At 37.6% G+C, this 19,277-nt stretch overlaps 1 protein-coding gene across 5 annotated transcripts in view; it reads left to right on the top strand.

Annotated features, from left to right (window-relative positions):
* The window catches only part of dennd5b (DENN/MADD domain containing 5B), a 39,352-nt gene extending 21,333 nt beyond the window's left edge, over positions 1-18,019 (top strand). For 2 of the 5 annotated variants that reach the window (XM_084112697.1, XM_084112698.1), the window contains 17 exons: positions 592-1,167; positions 1,338-1,569; positions 4,332-4,479; positions 4,636-4,726; positions 6,463-6,594; positions 7,504-7,656; positions 7,750-7,828; positions 8,595-8,676; positions 8,917-9,045; positions 9,341-9,462; positions 9,774-9,919; positions 12,066-12,184; positions 12,269-12,456; positions 13,277-13,359; positions 13,446-13,572; positions 15,675-15,849; positions 15,958-18,019. In XM_084112697.1, coding sequence (XP_083968823.1) covers positions 592-1,167; positions 1,338-1,569; positions 4,332-4,479; positions 4,636-4,726; positions 6,463-6,594; positions 7,504-7,656; positions 7,750-7,828; positions 8,595-8,676; positions 8,917-9,045; positions 9,341-9,462; positions 9,774-9,919; positions 12,066-12,184; positions 12,269-12,456; positions 13,277-13,359; positions 13,446-13,572; positions 15,675-15,849; positions 15,958-16,141 — 2,766 coding nt within the window. In that variant the 3' untranslated portion in view covers positions 16,142-18,019. Of the gene's footprint in view, positions 1-591; positions 1,168-1,337; positions 1,570-4,331; positions 4,480-4,635; positions 4,727-5,976; positions 6,085-6,462; positions 6,595-7,503; positions 7,657-7,749; positions 7,829-8,594; positions 8,677-8,916; positions 9,046-9,340; positions 9,463-9,773; positions 9,920-10,996; positions 11,039-12,065; positions 12,185-12,268; positions 12,457-13,276; positions 13,360-13,445; positions 13,573-15,674; positions 15,850-15,957 lie in introns of all 5 variants that reach the window. The other 3 variants (XM_084112694.1, XM_084112695.1, XM_084112696.1) reach the window with 3 other exon arrangements.
* The last annotated feature ends 1,258 nt before the right edge of the window (positions 18,020-19,277 follow it).

Consider the following 19,277-nt stretch of genomic DNA (forward strand, 5'->3'; position numbering starts at 1 on the left):
TTAATATCCTTCTAGATTCTCATTCTTAATAAACTTTCCTTTTGAAATCTTAATTTTCAAGCTGCTATAAAGTTCAGTCCCATAGATATGGGGATCTCAAAGCAACTGAGTTTTACTCAACAATTTGAAGTTGTCTTTTGTTTTGTATCTTTATGTTTGGAGGAAAAAATGACAGTGTTAATGCAACTGGAACTAAATGTATAATTTTCTTTTTTGGTCCGGACCAAAAGAACCAAGAGAACTACAAGTGTGAATATGCCTAAAAAGAAAATCTTGTTTGGTTATGTATTAAGAATTCACAGTATTTATTTGTAGCATACTTTCTACCTCTTGGAGGTGTGCTCTGTTTGGCACATCACAATGAAGCTGAATTTCATTTAATTTAATTTAAATTAATGTTTTAACCAAGATCCAAATTCTTTGCCCTTAAAGGGATGGTTCACCCAAAAAATGATTTTACTGGCCCTTGTGTTGTTTCAAACCTGTATGTGTATCTTTCTTCTGTTGAACACAAAAGAATATATTTTAAAGAATATGGGTAACCAAACTGTTGATGGGCCCCATTGACTTCCAGAGTATTTTCCTCCTCAGGCAAACCTGTGTTTCGTTGATGTCGACAACCACTGCATCGAACTGCCTGAAGACTTTCCTCAGTTCCCCAACAAGACCGAGTTCATCCAGGAACTCAGTGAGGTGTTGCTAAGCTTTGGCCTGTCTCCCGCGGGGGGCAACACCTCCCCTGAACCTGCCGTCGGCACGCAGTCCTCCACGCTGGAGAAGGAGCTGAAGAGCACATCCTTGAGCGAGTTAGTGGACGACAAAAGGAACGGCAACCTCGGTGGGGAGGCGCTGGACATGCTGGAACTTCTTCAAGGCAACCCGACCCTGGAGCGTTTGCAGGCTCTGGCCAAAAGAACTGGGGTGAAAGTGGCCCGTCTGGAGGCATTGGCAGCGGGACAGAAGGCCGTAGGGGATGAGGGAGTTGGAGGAAAGTCTCCTGTTGAGGAAGAGGAGCTGAGGAACGCTAAACTGAACGTGCAGCTGAGGGAGGTGTTCGCCGCGCGCTTCGCGACAATGTTTGCGGACTACGAGTCGTTCGTGATTCAGAACTCGCCAGATTTGGAGTCCTGGCTGACAAACAGAGAGCAAATGCACAACTTTGACAAGGTGACTGGCATGTTTCACACTCAATGATGCACAAAACAAATCAAACACATTCTCAATATTATTTTTTTCAGTCTGGTTTGTCACTTTTTATTGGTCTTGTACCAAAGTTTTTATCAAAAGTCTCAGATGGTACGTCCATTATTAAGTTTTTTCATTTGATTTCTCCTCAGGCCTCATTCCTTTCAGACCAGCCGGAACCGTACTTGCCCTTCCTGTCCCATTTCATCGAAACGCAAATGTTTGCCACCTTCATCGACAACAAGATCATGTCTCAGTGGGAGGAGAAAGAGCCCCTCCTACGAGTGTTTGACGAACGCATTGAGAAGGCCCGCCTCTACAACGTCCGCGCCCCCAACTTGCGCTCATCTGTTTACCAGAAATGCACGTTCCTGAAGGAATCGGGTAAGAAACATGCAAAGTTAGAGGTCTGATATGAGATTGACTTCTCTTAATATAAATGTCAAATTGATTTAATGTCAACTTTTTAAGTTTGATTTTTACCTCTCTGCGTCTGCGCTACTTTTAAAACATTGCTCAAAAAATGTGACAGTCTCTCATCCACTGAAGTAAGTTTGAGGCAAGACTCTTTTTCCAAACAATATCAGATGGGGCAGAGCAATAAGGAAAAAAATGGCAAAAATGTAGTTCACTTGCCACAGAAATCACACACTTCATCTTTAAATGAACATAACATTAAAATGATCCCTGTTTACTTTCTGATTTCTCGTTCCTTGTCCTTTTAAGCGTGCATGTTATTCCAACACGCACACAAAAAAAAAGTTTGTATGGTATACTAAAGAATGTTCAAATTTGGAGCACTTTTCACAATCTAATCAATTCCATTAGGATAAAATCAAGTCCAGCCACTCGTTATTTAGTTTTTTCCTTGTTGAATATCTTAGGCTATGTTCAGATTGACAGCAAAAATCAATCTTTTTGCGTATCCAGTTTTTATTGAGATGGACTGCAAAAAAATACATGAAATCTGATTTATTTATTTTTTTACACCCCAAATCTGATTCAAACCACAGTTGCAGGTTGGTTATGTCTGGACACGCATATCTTATTTGATCACTTGCTATTAATAATGCAGACAGTCTGCCTGAAAAGATTGCTTGCAGCCTAATTTACTCCACTGTTCGAGGGATCACTAGCTGCTTTTCTTTTTTAATAAGAAGTACAGTAAAAACACAAGATACTTCAGAAATCATTCTAATATGCTGATTTGCAGCTCAAGAAACATTTCTTATCATTATCAATGTTAAAAACAGTTGGAGACCATGATATATTTCTTATGAATAAAAAAAGTTCAAAAGAACGGCATTTAAGACACCTTTTGAAACATGATGTCTTTACTGTCACATTTAATTAATTTAATGTGTCGTCGCTGATTTAAATTAATTTCTTTAAAGCAATAAATAAACTAAACTTTTCGTAGTCTAAGTCTTTCGTATTACGTTTAAGTAAAGTATAAATGCCCATATCAATACAATTTTTAAATCTTTGAAATGATTTACTTTTGGGCGGTTTATTTTGTTTGGTGCTGTTTATTGTATCTATGAACAGATCCGTAAATCAGTTTATTCTACTCTATTGGAAATTGACTTTTTTTATACCTTGAGTTTTGTGCAATCACCTTTCATCATTCTTTTTCTGAACGATGGTTATTTCCCCAGTCGTTGCTCTGTCACTACAAATTGTGCATTTCAATTTTAATGAAGCTGTAGAAAAAAGCTTATGTGCGCAGATGATTATAGAGAGTGACAGTTCAAGAGGGCGGCTTAGGGGCCGGGAAGACGGGAGGGAGAAAGAGAGAGAACCGAAGTGTTTGAAAAATGACGAGAGGAGCACAGAATGAAAGAACTGAAGAGCGTGTCCCCAAATGAGTCATATGAATGGATGGCTTTTGAAAGACTGCCAAATGTTGAAAAGAAAAGGGCGGGCGCCTGGCGCTGTGTTGTGCCATCTTGGGAAGCCTGTGTGTGTGTGTGTGTGCGCTGAATATTGTCGAGTGTGCATCTGCTTGCTGAGCCCTCAGTACCATTGTTAGGTCAATAACCTCTTGTCACACTGAAGGTCACTATTGGAAGATGGATGCTGCTGTTCGGGTTTGAAAAATTTGCTTCTGAAATGGCACACTGCCCACAGATGCGCTATGAACGCTTTATCAATTCTATCACAAAATGCATTTTGAAAGCGATAACATTGTTTTATTTGTTGCACGCTTAAAAAGCTAGGCAACAAACAAGTGTGTTAGCATGAAAACAAGGTTTGAATTCCAATTTTTGCTAAATAATTGAAGCTGTCTTTCTGATGCAATGCACAGCTACTATTGCTACTTTAATTTCCCTGTCAGTCCAGTGATAATAATTAAAAAAATAATAATAATAATAGCATTGTTTTATAAAGGATAAAATTAATCTATAATTATGCAAATCAAAGCTATAATAATATTATTAATAATATAATTTTATAAATGATCAAAGGAATATTATGTTGTTGTTAATTTTATTAGTTCTAAAATCAATGCAATAATATAATTTTGTAAATAATAAAATAAATATATATTGTTATTCATTTTATTAGTTATAAAAAATAAAAATGCTGTAATTAAAATAATGTATAATTCTTATTACATAGTATAAGTATTTATTTTATTATTGTAATTTATAATTATTTATTTATATTTTGTTTGTCACTCCGCTCATTTCATTTTTGCACCTTATGTGTAGAAAATTAAAGTTTTAGTAGTAGTAATAATAATAATAATAATAATAATAATAATAATAATAATAATAATAATAATAATAATAATACAATATAAAAATATTTTTAATTATACTGTTTTAATTATAATTATACTTTTACTTTAGTCACTCTGCTTATATTTCATGACTATTATGTGTTAAATTGTACTCTAAAATAACCCAAGCAAAGTGCATCTTATTAGGAGTAGATTTATTAATAAAATAAAATACTATTTATTTTATTTTCAACGACTTTTATTTGACAGTTGTTGAAGTCTAGCCTCGAGCTTACAGCTTATAGGTTTGTTGTTAGCGAACATTCTTGAAGTCACTCGCAGCTTCAACACTTTCCAAGTCTCAAGCCGTCACGACGCAACAGCTAACCTTTCTAACTCGAGCTGCGTTTCTCCTCTCCAGCCCAGGCCATAGAGCAACGGCTGAGAAAGATCGACCACACGGCCATCCACCCTCACCTGCTGGATATGAAGATTGGCCAAGGAAAATACCAGCAGGGCTTCTTTCCCAAACTACAGGCTGATGTGCTTGCCTCAGGGCCCACCAACAAGTGAGTCCTCTTTATGGCACATGACACCATTATGAGACATTGACCATTCAGTGTGGGGCATGTAGCGCTTCAGCGTCAGTCTTAGCTGAGCAACCCTTTAAAGCTTGTATCAATGTGTGTGTGCGATGATGACGAAACAAAATCCTCTGTGATCAGGTGGTCCAATCGCACATGCTCGACTCAGCGCAGAGTGGACCGACACAGACAGCAGAACGAACATCTTGTGTTAGACAATGACCTCAAAGAGGTGAGACTGCAGTGTTTCTTCCTATTCAGCCTCTCTCCTCGTTTCTCTTTTTCTTTTCATCCTGTTCTGTGTGCAGCCTTTGATTACCACAGACTTTTTTCATGTCTTTTTACTTCATCTCTTTTTGACTGACACTTTCACAGGGACTCATTTGCCAGATGGTAGATAGAACTGATGAAAAATAGAAGATAGTTCATCCAAAAATTATCATTCTGTCATCATTTACTCAGCCTCATTATTTTAAGGCTTGCTTACTTCCGTAAAAAAAATATTTCTGAAGGCTGTAACTAACTCTTTTCCATGCAATTACAATAAATAAGGCAATAAATGCAATACATAAGATTTTAAGCTTTAAAAAGGATGTAAAAGCACCGTAATAGTGACCCATAAGGCATGTTGTATTTTGTGAATAACAACAATGATATCAGTCTGTTCCTCAAACAATAATAATAAAATAAAATAAAATCGGTAATTGAAATAAAGCGTAAAATAAAATGTTAATATTAGATGAAAATTTTTAAACTTAAAAACTGAAATGAAAATTAGAAATGAAACAAACAAACTAAATACGAGTATGTAGAAGTACTAAAAAATAATAAAAATGACAAAAGCACATTTAAAATAACTACACTAAAATAATGAAAACTGACAATATAATACTGGCCAATATTCAAGTCATTTACTGATAATCATCACTATTAACCAAGAGCAACAAATCATACAGACCAGTTTTGTAAATCAGATCTATTGAATAATTTGAAAAGATCTGACTCAAAAGAATAATTCGTTGTCATTGCACCATATCTCATAAACGCGCCAAAGAACAGTAAGACGCATGTCAGAATATTTTTTTAATCACTTTTCAATGACATGATAATGACTGTAATTATCCATAAATCACAGATTCCTAATGTCTGAATCACATAAATGGTCTTCAGGGCTGTAAGTGATTTACAATAAACCATTTACAAGTCAAATTTCTTGATGAATAATGCTTATTAGTACAAAGGCCTCCTGAGCTTTTTTGTGAATCTGCCTGTTCTCATTTCTTCATTGTCTCCATTTTTTTTTTTTTTTACTTTTGAGTCTTCATTTTCTCTTTTAAGTGTCTTGGTGTTTTCTCACTTGTCTTTTCTTGTCTGACTGCCTCACATTCATGTGCATGCTGCTTTTTTCTTTCCTTTTGTTTCTTCATCGTTTCTGTGTGCGTTTGGATGCTGTGGGGTGTGGGTCGTACCACCTCACAACAGGTGGAGGGGTGTTTGCTCCTGCAGAACTCTATGGCTTTCTGGGAGTGGGATAAGGCACCACCCCCGCCTTTAAAACCACCTAAAAAGTCCTTCTCGGCCTGCTGTCTGGTATGTGGAGGCCTGTCGTTATATGACCGACTTAAAACATTCCTAACATGCCCTTAACAAACTCCTCCCTGAAGCCCTGCCCCTCAGACACAAGTGACCTTTGAACTCCGCTGCACTCAAATCTGCCCCTGGATTTTCCCACACGCTCTTATAAACCAGAGTTTCAGTAGTGAGCGCTTAGTGAATCACTCATCAATCACAAACCTTACAGGATCCTACTACGAAGAATAAAAAATCCTCGGCTTTATAATCAACAGTTAACTTGTGCCCACAGTTATTAAGAAAATGTTTCAAACTTTTCAACAGTTACTTGTGTGAGTGTGTTTGAACCTTTCTAAACGTGTTTAGCCCCTTTATTATTTGTGTCCTGATCTGTAGAAGTACATGCAGGAGGCCCGTAACCTGGGGAAGAACCTGAGACAACCCAAATTATCAGACCTTTCCCCTGCAGTCATCGCTCAGACCAACTGGAAGTTTGTGGAGGGTTTACTGAAAGAATGCAAGATGAAGGTCAGGATGAATTTAATATGCGTATATGGAAGTATTTGTGCGTTTTAACTGGGGATCCCACAGTTATGGAAAACTTGGAATTTATATATATCAGTCTGTCATCAAACCATTTTAAAGGGGTTTGTGTTGATCGATAGATACTATATATTTGTGCATGCATATTTGCTTATTTAGATGACCTTTGTTGTCATTTAGTGCTCACTTGAAAACAGTAATAATTTAATACACTGTTAAATGTAATGTTTAGCAAATTCCTATTGCATTTCCTATTGTAGATTATAATGCAGCGATTCCTGAATGTGATTTTTTTTTTTTTTTTTTTTTTTTTTACTGATTTTTTTTGTTCATTTATATTTTATTATTTATTTATACAAAATAATATAGAATTTTATATCAGCCATTGGTTGGTCACTGGCCATGACATCAAAATAATGAGGCTTATAATACAGCTCATATCAACAAGAATTTTAATGCTAGTTCATTCCTAATGGAAATATCAGGGAACTTTAAAATTATAGTTTTATTATGCTGTAAAAAGTCACAGATATTACTTTGATCTTTGAATTATAAAATTAATTATTGTTAATAAAACCACTTTATTTTAAGGTGTCCTTGTTACAGTGAAATTATACATTTAAATAGTAAGTTATATTAATTAACATACTTTAGGGTTTGGTTTCGAGTTAGTTGCATGAAATTAAGCATTATGTACTGTTATTACTACAGTACAAACAGGTAACATATGTAACAAGGACATTAAAATAAAGCGTTACCAAAATAAATATGATAGTGTTGTTTGAATAATCGTTTCACTACTCTATCATTATATTTAGAGTTATATTCACAGAGTCAAGATTGAAATGTCTGGTGTGATGTTTTGGTAATGATGTTTTTTCAATGGATGTTCAGACCAAGCGTATGTTGGTGGAGAAAATGGGCAGAGAGGCTGTTGAACTGGGACATGGAGAGGTAAACATCACAGGTCTGGAGGAGAACACGCTCATAGCCAGTCTGTGCGACCTGCTGGAGAGAATATGGAGCCACGGCCTACTGGTCAAACAGGTGAGACACCAACAAATGGAAATGAGTTTCACATTCTAACATTTGCAACTCTAATGCTCAGAATCATTTGTGTGCTGTCGTCATGGTTCACAGGGAAAGTCTGCGCTGTGGTCTCATCTATTGCACTACCAGGCAAGAGAAGAGAAAAACGAGCTGCTGTCAGAGTCTCCAGGTGAAAACTTTCTTCATAAATGCATATGAGATTGTAAGAACAGAAACAACTCTACTCAAGTCACTCTGCAAATGATAGAATTCAGGGGTGTCCATTTCTGTAGGGCCGCATTTAGATTCATCTCGCACAACATAGTGTAAATATACTTGTACACAAAAACTGTGTTTTTCAGACCCCAAGCTTTTGTTTTGCCGCCTTTTGAGGAAGTTCAAGACTTAGCAAAACATGTTTACAAGCTGATTAACTTTATATTCCTCAGTGATTCTCCTAGAAAACATGAAAGGAACATGTGTACTCACAAAGTTTTGACGTTAACACCTGCTAGTGCTTGCGAAACATAAGGTTTCAAATTGCTTTTTGACATTAAGCTTGCGTAGCTAGAAGTCTTCAGGCTTAACACCTCTCCATGCTAATTATGCTAACAGACCAAAAGCTCTGCATGAAGGGATTTAAAGTCACGATGTAACATAAGTAGCAACATATCTTTTCTTCCATATCTTGACGTACATTCAAGTGAAACTCATTTTCTAAAATAAAACAATGTAGGATGGGGTCTTGGTTCAAAACATCAGTTGTTGATTGCAAAATTGCATTCCTATCCAGTCAATTGGACGGAATTATTGGAGAAGCCTACGTCTAAGTCAGTCGTTTCACTGGAAGATCAAGTGATGATATCATTAACATGCATTTAGAAAATAGGTGAATTTCCATCTCATTCCAACTTTTAGCTTAAGAGTGCTAAAACTGTGTGTTTCTCGCTCTACAGTGTCTAATGGCCAGGAAAGACGAAAGCCAGAGTCCAGTGTTGGTCTTCCTGCGTTACGTGTCTCAGTCATACAGGATATGAGGTGTGTTTATCGCCTGAAGACAATTGTCGTATACAGTAGTGCGCATTACAGTGGTTTGGTTGTTTAATAATTCAGCCGGGTAATTTAAATGACGTGATGTGTTTTTTTTTAAAGAGAGATTGATATACACCCACAATGTTCCGTTGCTTGTGGCCATTTCAACCCACATTCAATCAATTACAGTATTGTTCTTGTTGTTCTCTTTCTCCGTCATCCTTTCTCTCTCTTTCAACTTCTCAGACACATCCAGAACATGGGAGAGATTAAGACCGATGTAGGTCGAGCACGTGCCTGGATCCGTCTGTCCCTGGAGAAAAAACTACTTTCCCAGCATCTCAAACAGCTGTTGTCTAACCAGTCTTTAACCAAGTGCGTACAATACTTAACACACATCCAAACTCCCATTTTTTTTACAAAGTTAATCCAAATATTGTTTTTAGCAAAAATAGATTTGAAAAAACTTATCTCGCCATGAGAATAGCCAAAGAAGCTGACATGGCGTTAAAAAAACAAACTACACTCACACACACACCTGCAGGCTTTGAGATTCCCACATATACACCAAAAAAACATGCTCATCACAATAACTTCTGAGTGACGCAAAGAAGTACATGACCCGTTTCAAGCAGCTGCACCTGTTATTAAGCATGCCATGTTCCCACAGAAAGCTGTACAAGCGGTACGCCTTCTTGCGCTGCGAAGAGGAAAAAGAACAGTTTCTCTTTCATCTCCTGAGCCTGAATGCAGTGGACTACTTCTGCTTTACCAGCGTCTTCACCACCATAAGTACGTCCCAGAGAAAGAGACACGCACACAGATGTGCAAACCAGGACAGCACCTACCATAGTCAATCAATGTATATTAAAATTTTATGAATATTTAATGCAAACGTTCATACAAAACAGCATCCATCATGTCAAACACTTGACACTGATTTGATGCTGCATATCATGAAAAATGTATACTTATGTTTAGCCATTGTCTATAGGATGATGCATAGGAATTAGCATAACTTAATTTTCAAATTACCCTTTCTGTCTTTTTGTATAATGTTGTGATTAGCTGCAACCTGATTTATGTTCTTTTTGTGCCCTCAGTGATTCCGTACCGGGCCGTCATTATCCCCATCAAGAAGCTTAGTAACGCAATGACGACGTCCAACCCTTGGCTGTGTGTGTCCGGCGAGCTGGGCGACTCCGGCACCCTGCAGATCACGAAGAATGTTCTGGAAATGACGTTTGACGTGAGTGCCGTGATGTCACGCTCCAGCTGTTCTGCTCTGAAACTGATACAGCAGTTTATTTCGAGTGTTTGTTTTCCTGTGGGACTGAAACAGTCATCTGTCCTGCCATCCGCAGAATTTCTTGCAGGTCTTTCGAACATCTGCTAAATTGAAGTTGTTTATGGAAATAACTCATCAAAAGTTTAGCAGAACAAAATATCTAAGGAATAAAAACAATTGAAAGTAACAGGGTGAATCTCTTAAAAAATAGATATTATTTTTAGGCCTTTTTTTAAAGTAATTTTAGTAATACATTTTTTTTCTCTTCTAATGAGAATTGTGGAACATAAATATAATTTATGCTCATTTATTTAAAAAATGAATCAAAGGCCCCCTGTGATGAAAATCAAGTTTTTAATTTTGTTTATATGTCTATGTGGTGTTTTTAATGTGCTTTAAGACAAACCATGTGCAAATTCATAAGTCAACACCATTGCTGAGTATTTTCTCCTTAAAACTGCAGTGAATTAAAGACAGTCTCCTTCGTGACCTCTCTACTTCGTAACCAATCACGTCAACGAGTGGATCTCTGAACTGGTGCGAGTGAGTGGAGGCGGGGCTAATTTGCACATTCATAGAACCGCGTATACTAAATGAGGCAAGGGTGTAGAGTTACATTCAAGCTATTTTAAAGGGAAGGAGATTTTTTTTTTTTCAAGGAAAAGATGTTTAAATGTATAATTTTTGTGATCAAAGATGAGTTTTAAGGGAGACAATTATTAACTACAGGGGTAGTTAATATTTTTTTTTTTTTTAATGATACAATTGTTGTGAAAATTTGTTCTTTTGCTTTGACCTTTCAAAATGTTTTGCAGATTTTCTCACAAAAAGATTTACTTGATGTCCAGATTGTTTCTTTTTTCCCCCCAAACTGAGATGGTGATTCATGTATTAGTGATCAAAACCCCTCTATAAATAATCTATAAATTTGAGGGAGGAGGTATTACTCTTACATCCCACCTCATAGAACCAATCACTGCCATTTGTCTTACTGTCAATCATCCATCATGTTCTAACTCATTCTGTGTCCTCTCGCAGTCTGCCTTTAGGCCTCACACGCACTTCTCCATCGCCTTCAAGGTTAGGTGCACATCCCTCCATTTTATTCCTCCCTCTGTCTACATTCATTCATCTCTCCATTTTTCTTCTTCTCCACTTAGAGAGATCACCTCTTTTGCTTCTTTGGGTTCCTCTCTACCTTAAAATCTTCCCAAAATTTGTACAACTGCCGTTTTCCATTTGATTGTACATATGGGGGAAAAAAAATCTAAAATTAAAGGGATAGTTCACCCAAAAATGAAAATTCTGTCATCATTTACTCACCCACAAGTTGTTCCAAACCTTTATGAATTTCTTTCTTCTGCTGAACACAAAAGATGATATTTTGAAGAACAATATTGATGGGCCTCAATGAGTTCCATAGTATTATTATTTTTTTTAAGTCAGTGGGGTCCATCAACTGTTTGGTTACCCATATTCTTCAAAATATCTTCTTTTGTGTTCAACAGAAGAAATAAATTCATACAGGGTTGGAATGACTTGAGGGTGAGTGAATGATGACAGAATTTTCATCTTTGGGTGAACTATCCATTTAATATGAAAATTAGACCAGACTAGTAACAGTTAACACCTGTAGAAGCCGTACAAAATGTTTCTATTATTATTTATTACTTGTATACAGGATCCAAAATGAACTCTTATGCACACTTGGTGAGTGGTTTCAGAAAAATGCCATATGTATTGTTTTCAAGCCACAAAACTAAAATAACCTTAAACTCAGTATATTTTTGTTTTGATGGCTCAGGCGTGTAACTTTAATTTACTCACCAAGCCAGTTTTTTCTCACAATTGGAACTTATGGTGTGTTCATTTTGGACCCTGCTTGTACACTTGCGTTTAGTTGATTCCGTAAATATTTTTAGAGCCATAGGTTGCAATAGTAAATCTAAATCAGTGATAGTACATTGTACACTTTCACTGTCTTGGTGTCCTTCCGCTGCTCGCTTTCAAAATGCAGCACACACCCTCACACGGGTTGTTCAGTTATTCTCAGACAGCTGCTTAACGCCTCTGACATCTTTTTCGTTTATCTGTTTTGTATGTACAGCGTCAGAACCTCGGGAAGTTGACAACAGTGCAGCTGGGTCATGATAATTCTGGCTTGCTTGCCAAGTGGCTGGTGGATTGTGTCATGGTCCGCAATGAGATCACAGGCCACACATACAAGTACGGCCTACTCTGTTCTCTTCACATTCCCTCCATCTTTTTCCTTTTATGGCTTTCTTGTTATTCACTTGTTATCCTTTCCAGGTTCCCGTGCGGCAGGTGGCTGGGGAAAGGTGTGGATGATGGCAGTCTTGAGCGAGTTCTGATCGGTGAATTTGTAGTTCCGTGCAATGATGATGAAGGAGGCCGAGGGGCTAAGACTCCGCCCCTTCAGCGATCGCCTTCCCAGATCCGACGAATTAGCATCACATCACTTACAGGACGTGGAAACAGTAAGTTTAACTTGTATTTTAAAGGTGCTTTCAGTAGTGTTTGATTTGCTGTGGTCTTGGACTTACACTGACACCTAGTGGTTTGAATGTAGCGTCACATAAAAATAAATGCTTTCAGTGACAAATTACATTGTAGAAATGCTCTTTTAACTCTTTCCCCACCAGCATTTTTTTTTTTTAAACAAAACTTTTATTGCAGCCAGAATACTTGAATGAATATCTGAACATGCAATATATCAAAAGAAAGAAAAATAATAATAATCTTATTCTAACTTCATGCATTCTTTTTTGTATCAACACTTGAATGTGGGTGAGTTTTTAATAAAAAAAATGCAACATTTTAAACAAAAAGATTTTTTTTCCTTTTCTTGCCTGTGTTTTGATCTGGAGATTATCTACTCTTTCAGAAGATGCATAATAGCGATTCCTACCGTATAACAGTTAAGACATGAAAGGCCAGAAATTTCCATCAATGGCAGGGAAGCGTTGTCTCATAAATGATGGCAAATTCTGTCAATGGCAGGGAAAGAGTTAATAGTCAGCCATAATTAATTTATTCCATAAATGAAAGTGTCAAATCATGGGGGTTAGGGAAATGAAGTAATTAGTATTCGGCTGCTCATGTGATCTCAAAATGGCCGCCTCCATGAAGCGACCCTCTCCTTGTAAAATAAAACATATTTTATTAGTCTACTGATATGACTGTCTTCGTCTAATGTGAATGTACATTATTCTTAACCATTTTTAAATTGATAATTGTTGTGAAGTACTATTATTGTATTTAGGTGTTCATCTTTTTTAACAATCCTTCTCTCTTCAGAACCAACAACCGTTCAGATACAGGAATCCATCGGTGAAGCAGTCAACAATATTATTAAGCATTTCCACAAACCAGAGAAAGAGGTATGATGTGTCCACTTAAGAATATCGTCACTTTATGTTTCCCTGTTTTTTGTGTGTTTTTTTTAACCTAAAATGGTGTGTTTCAGAGGGGCAGTCTTACGGTTCTGCTGTGTGGTGAGGGTGGTCTGGTGTGGGCACTGGAGCAGTTTTTCCAGCATGGATTCCGCTCCGCTCGAATCTTTCAGAAAAATGTCTTTGTGTGGGATTTCTACGGTAAAGCTTATTAAATGTTTCCCTGTGAGAGTATATGGCTCTAACTGTTATTCTAAGATTTTTGAGCTGTATACCAAAGATATTCACTCAAACAGAATAAATAAACTAGAAAAACCAATCGCATTACTTCCTGGCTTTATTATTTCTCTTAATTTTTAAGGCCTAATTACAGTGAGGAAAATAAGTATTTGAACACCCTGCTATTTTGCAAGTTCTCCCACTTAGAAATCATGGAGGGGTCTGAAATTGTCATCGTAGGTGCATGTCCACTGTGAGAGACATCATCTAAAAAAAAAAATCCAGAAATCACAATGTATGATTTTTTTAAACTATTTATTTGTATGATACAGCTGCAAATAAGTATTTGAACACCTGAGAAAATCAATGTTAATATTTGGTACAGTAGCCTTTGTTTGCAATTACAGAGGTCAAACGTTTCCTGTAGTTTTTCACCAGGTTTGCACACACTGCAGGAGGGATTTTGGCCCACTCCTCCACACAGATCTTCTCTAGATCAGTCAGGTTTCTGGGCTGTCGCTGAGAAACATGGAGTTTGAGCTCCCTCCAAAGATTCTCTATTGGGTTTAGGTCTGGAGACTGGCTAGGCCACGCCAGAACCTTGATATGCTTCTTACAGAGCCACTCCTTGGTTATCCTGGCTGTGTGGATCATGTTGGAAGACCCAGCCTCGACCCATCTTCAATGCTCTAACTGAGGGAAGGAGGTTGTTCCCCAAAATCTCGCAATACATGGCCCCGGTCATCCTCTCCTTAATACAGTGCAGTCGCCCTGTCCCATGTGCAGAAAAACACCCCCAAAGCATGATGCTACCACCCCCATGCTTCACAGTAGGGATGGTGTTCTTGGGATGGTACTCATCATTCTTCTTCCTCCAAACACGTTTAGTGGAATTATGACCAAAAAGTTCTATTTTGGTCTCATCTGACCACATGCCTTTCTCCCATGACTCCTCTGGATCATCCAAATGGTCATTGGCAAACTTAAGACGGGCCTTGACATGTGCTGGTTTAAGCAGGGGAACCTTCCGTGCCATGCATGATTTCAAACCATGACGTCTTAGTGTATTACCAACAGTAACCTTGGAAACGGTGGTCCCAGCTCTTTTCAGGTCATTGACCAGCTCCTCCCGTGTAGTTCTGGGCTGATTTCTCACCTTTCTTAGGATCATTGAGACCCCACGAGGTGAGATCTTGCATGGAGCCCCAGTCCGAGGGAGATTGACAGTCATGTTTAGCTTCTTCCATTTTCTAATGATTGCTCCAACAGTGGACCTTTTTTCACCAAGCTGCTTGGCAATTTCCCCGTAGCCCTTTCCAGCCTTGTGGAGGTGTACAATTTTGTCTCTAGTGTCTTTGGACAGCTCTTTGGTCTTGGCCATGTTAGTAGTTGGATTCTTACTGATTGTATGGGGTGGACAGGTGTCTTTATGCAGCTAACGACCTCAAACAGGTGCATCTAATTTAGGATAATAAATGGAGTGGAGGTGGACATTTTAAAGGCAGACTAACAGGTCTTTGAGGGTCAGAATTCTAGCTGATAGACAGGTGTTCAAATACTTATTTGCAGCTGTATCATACAAATAAATAGTTAAAAAATCATATATTGTGATTTCTGGATTTTTTTTTTTTAGATTATGTCTCTCACAGTGGACATGCACCTAAGATGAAAATTTCAGACCCCTCCATGATTTCCAAGTGGGAGAACTTGCAAAATAGCAGGGTGTTCAAATACTTATTTTCCTCACTGTATATAGAGCTAGACCCTTTTTAAAGACATTAAGCATGGGTGCTGTTTTCAAAATGTTACATTTATGAGTGAAATATTTTACATTAAGTAAACGGTTTATAACAAATTTTTGTCCTCCAGAAGTACAGGAGCTACTTTATATATATATATATATATATATATATATATATATATATATATATATATATATATATATATATATATATATATATAATGTGTGTGTGATAGCATTTGTTTGTTGCTTAAAATATATAATATACTGTAAATATTTTATAATTAATTTCCTGCATTTTTTAGGTTTCTAACGAATGTGTTGCTGTGTGTGTGTTGTACAGAGAGAGTAGTAGCGCTTATGGAGAATGCAGATCAGATTGGAGACCTCCAAGAAATACCAGAGCCTCTTGGTTTGAATTGTGAATCTTTCTGTCGATACGTCAACGCCATTAACAATATGCCACGCAACATCGGCAAGGATGGCAAGTTCCAGCTGCTAGTTTGCCTCGGGGCAAGGTAAGGAGAAACGCATGCTTTTTGATGCATTCGTTTTAAATATAAGCATCTGAAAGTCAGAGCAAAATGTACTCAAGAGTTGTCTGCATGTATATCCCACTCTCACAGAGACCGGTTATTGCCGCAGTGGCTCCCTCTGCTGGCCGAATGCCCCATCAACACGCGCATGTACGAGGAGAACGCGTTACTTCGAGACAAGCTCACCGTCAGCTCTCTCGTAGGCGTCCTGGAAACGCTCAATGACTTTCCCATCACGCTGGAGACCTCCTTTACGAAAAGCGTTGAGCTGTAATTCCACATACTGAGCTCAAATTCAGACTGCTCCCCCCTCTCTGCTGCCACCCTCAGGGCCAAAGCGGCTCTATAAGTTACTCTGCCTTGTGCGTTTGCTGACCTGGGAAGAACTGAGGACTTATCAAAGCTTCTTTCAACCTGACACCCCCCAAAGAAATGAACTCTGAGCTTCAGAAGTGTGTTTTGTAGCAGTATATGGAGTTGTGCTCTTTCTAACTGAAAGTGTTGATGACTTTTTGTTTTAATTTTTAGAAGACTCACTTTTTTTCCCTGTGGATTTTGCTTTTAAACCTGTGGTCATTTCCACACACATCTGTCTGCGAGCAACGGTCGTATCCGCTAGCGTTTCTGCTTCGTATCGTGCCGTCTCTCTGGAAAGCACTGTAGGAAGCACTGTTTTTTGTTTTTTTTTGCAAAGTATGTCAAGAACAGTTGAACTGCTGAGGAGCCTTAGTTCTGACTTAATATATGTCCGACACACTCAATAGCTACTATACTTGAGGAATTCAGACATCAAGTGCTCACAATGACTAATCAGTAAATCGATGTCTGTGTGTTTAAACTGATGCTATCCATGTGCTGATTGGCTGTCAGTTTGAAAGAAAGATTCTTGACATTGGATAGTCTGAATTTGAGGGTGTCGGTTTGAAACATTCTCTTGGTTAAAAGCCTGTCAAATGAATTTTCAGAGAAAAAGGACATTCCAACATGATGTGAATCGCTGTATGTTACAAGATGTGTTTATAGTTTATGTGTGATAGAATTGTGTGCGAGTGTGTGGCTGGTTTATCAGATGAACACTTTGAGAAGATGTGTTTATTTTGCCAATGAGTATTAACTTCATTCTTAGATACTAAAGTATCATGTTTGAATTTTTTTATGTTTAAGAAAGAAACACTGGAAATCAGACCTGGAAAGCAATAACAAGCCTCTTTTTTTTTTTTTGCCATTAACCTTAGTCGCAGTTAAAATCTCTCAAATCTTAAATATTACAGTTACTTGTGGGGTGCTTTAAATATAAAGTGTAAACCCTAGTATTTATCACTAATTGAAGGTCTAAATGCAGCATTTTTTTGTAAATCCATGTTTAATTACTGCATTACTTGCACGTTGCTTAGAAATTAAGAAGTATTGTCCTTAAATAACCAGTTATGTTTGTTGTTTTATGCCTCAGTTTTAATCCGGAATCCATGCTGAGAGAAATCTAGTAGTAGAATAAATGCATTTGTTACAGGATCAGTTACAACTTTAAATTACTTAATGTTCCCTGAAGTTTTGTTTTTTTAAGACTCTCAGCATTTAATCTAAGACATCTGGAGTACATCAACCTGTGTATTTTCTTTCTTTCTTTCTTTTTATAATGACTCAGATCATTTGTATGTATTTATTTTCAAACAAAACTTTTGTGACACTGTCTGATTTTAGATTAACTAAATCTTGGGGTGAATTATGCAGTAAGCTGACACTGTATCATTTATTTATTTTAGTAAATCAACTTTATGATTTGTTCAGATATTGTATAGAATGGAACGTCCATCTTGTGTAAAGGTCGACTTAGTTTTAGGCCCCGGAAGTTGCTGAAATCCCAGAATCCTCTGGCTGGATGGATGAGGAAACTACAGGAACTGTCCATGTTTGCAGTGCTGATGCATGCGGCGTTTTAGATCTTGGAGAAGTACTGTTGCTGTAAATGTTCCTCTAAATCCTTTCGGTCTCATTCCATACTGGTTAATGGTTTTTTTTTCTTTTTTCTCCCCTGTACGAAATGCTTCTAAACATCAATCATATTATGAAAAGTTCCCTGTGTAAAATGAGTGGGTTCCACTATCATGTTTATATTTGTGAAGCAACTCATTAAAATTGCTCCTTATGTCCATATTTGTGTCCTCTCTGAACTTTGAACTGTGTGTGTGCACAGGACATTTAGGCACGCATTGTATTCCAGGACAACACTCAGGTCCCAGAGAACATTCCTCTATGAAGAGTCATTCTTCATGGAATGTTATTTTTAGTTTTGGGACATGCTGATGGCATCTGTGAAACAAATGTTCAGCACTTGGCTCATAGGAATCAAATAAGTGTTTTTATAGTAGAAACCTGTGATTTTGCTGTTGGGGAGAGCAGGGAGTGATTGTGATAATATAATAACTCAAGAAAAAAAGTTGGGATTAATGTAAATTTGACTGATTTATACTTATTAATGCACAAAATTCAAATTGTTCCAAGTTTTCTGTTTGTATTATAAGCCATCCACAGTGGGATAGATTAACAACACTCTGTTCACCCAAAAATGAAAATTCTGTCATCATTTGCTCTCCCTCAAGTTGTTCCAAACCTGTATGAATATTTTTTTTCCCTGCTGAACACAAGATATTTTGAAGAATATGGGTAAACCATACTTGGGGATGGGGAAAAAATACTATGGAAAGTCAATGGGGCCAATTGTAGCCTATGGTTTACCTATATTCTTCAAAATGTTTCATTTTGTCTGTGTTCCACATAAAGAAATTCATACAGGTTTGGAACCACTTGAGGGTGAGTAAATGATGACAGAATTTTCATTTTTGGGTGAACTATCCATTTAAGAATAATTGACCATTTAAGTACACAAGTCATTTTCTAAACTAATTTGTTGCAAGCAAATGAAATAAAGGAATAGGCTATTATATGACGTTTTGAGGGGGGAAAACACTTGTTACAAACGAAACCAGCTCTCCTGCTTGAGGGAATTAACGTTTTTTTTCTGACCCAAAATGTTGGTGAATGTTGGTCTAATGTTGTTTAGCTCCTTCAGTCTATTTAATTATTCTGCAGCGGGCCCATAAAAAACGACTACCTCGAACAACTTTCATGATGAATAGGCTATATCGCAGACGAAGCTGCCGACATGTGCTCATGGCTGACGGACACAGTCACAGAGCGAGAAGGAGGATGTGCTGCTGCTGCGTTTGTTCCGACATCTGCTGTCCTCGTAGTAGTAGAGCGTAACCCCGCCCACCGGGATCTCAGCGCACTGGCTGCTGCCCTAGCAACCGGACCCGCCCACGTTTCCCGCGTAATTTTCTTTCCCTTATATGGGCAATAGAATGCAGACGCAGTCAAACGTCAGCAGCGTATGCAAATGAGGTTGATTG

Source organism: Abramis brama (genome assembly GCF_963993115.1).
Source record: "Abramis brama genome assembly, chromosome: 4".
In the NCBI taxonomy this organism is placed as follows: Eukaryota; Metazoa; Chordata; class Actinopteri; order Cypriniformes; family Leuciscidae; genus Abramis; species Abramis brama.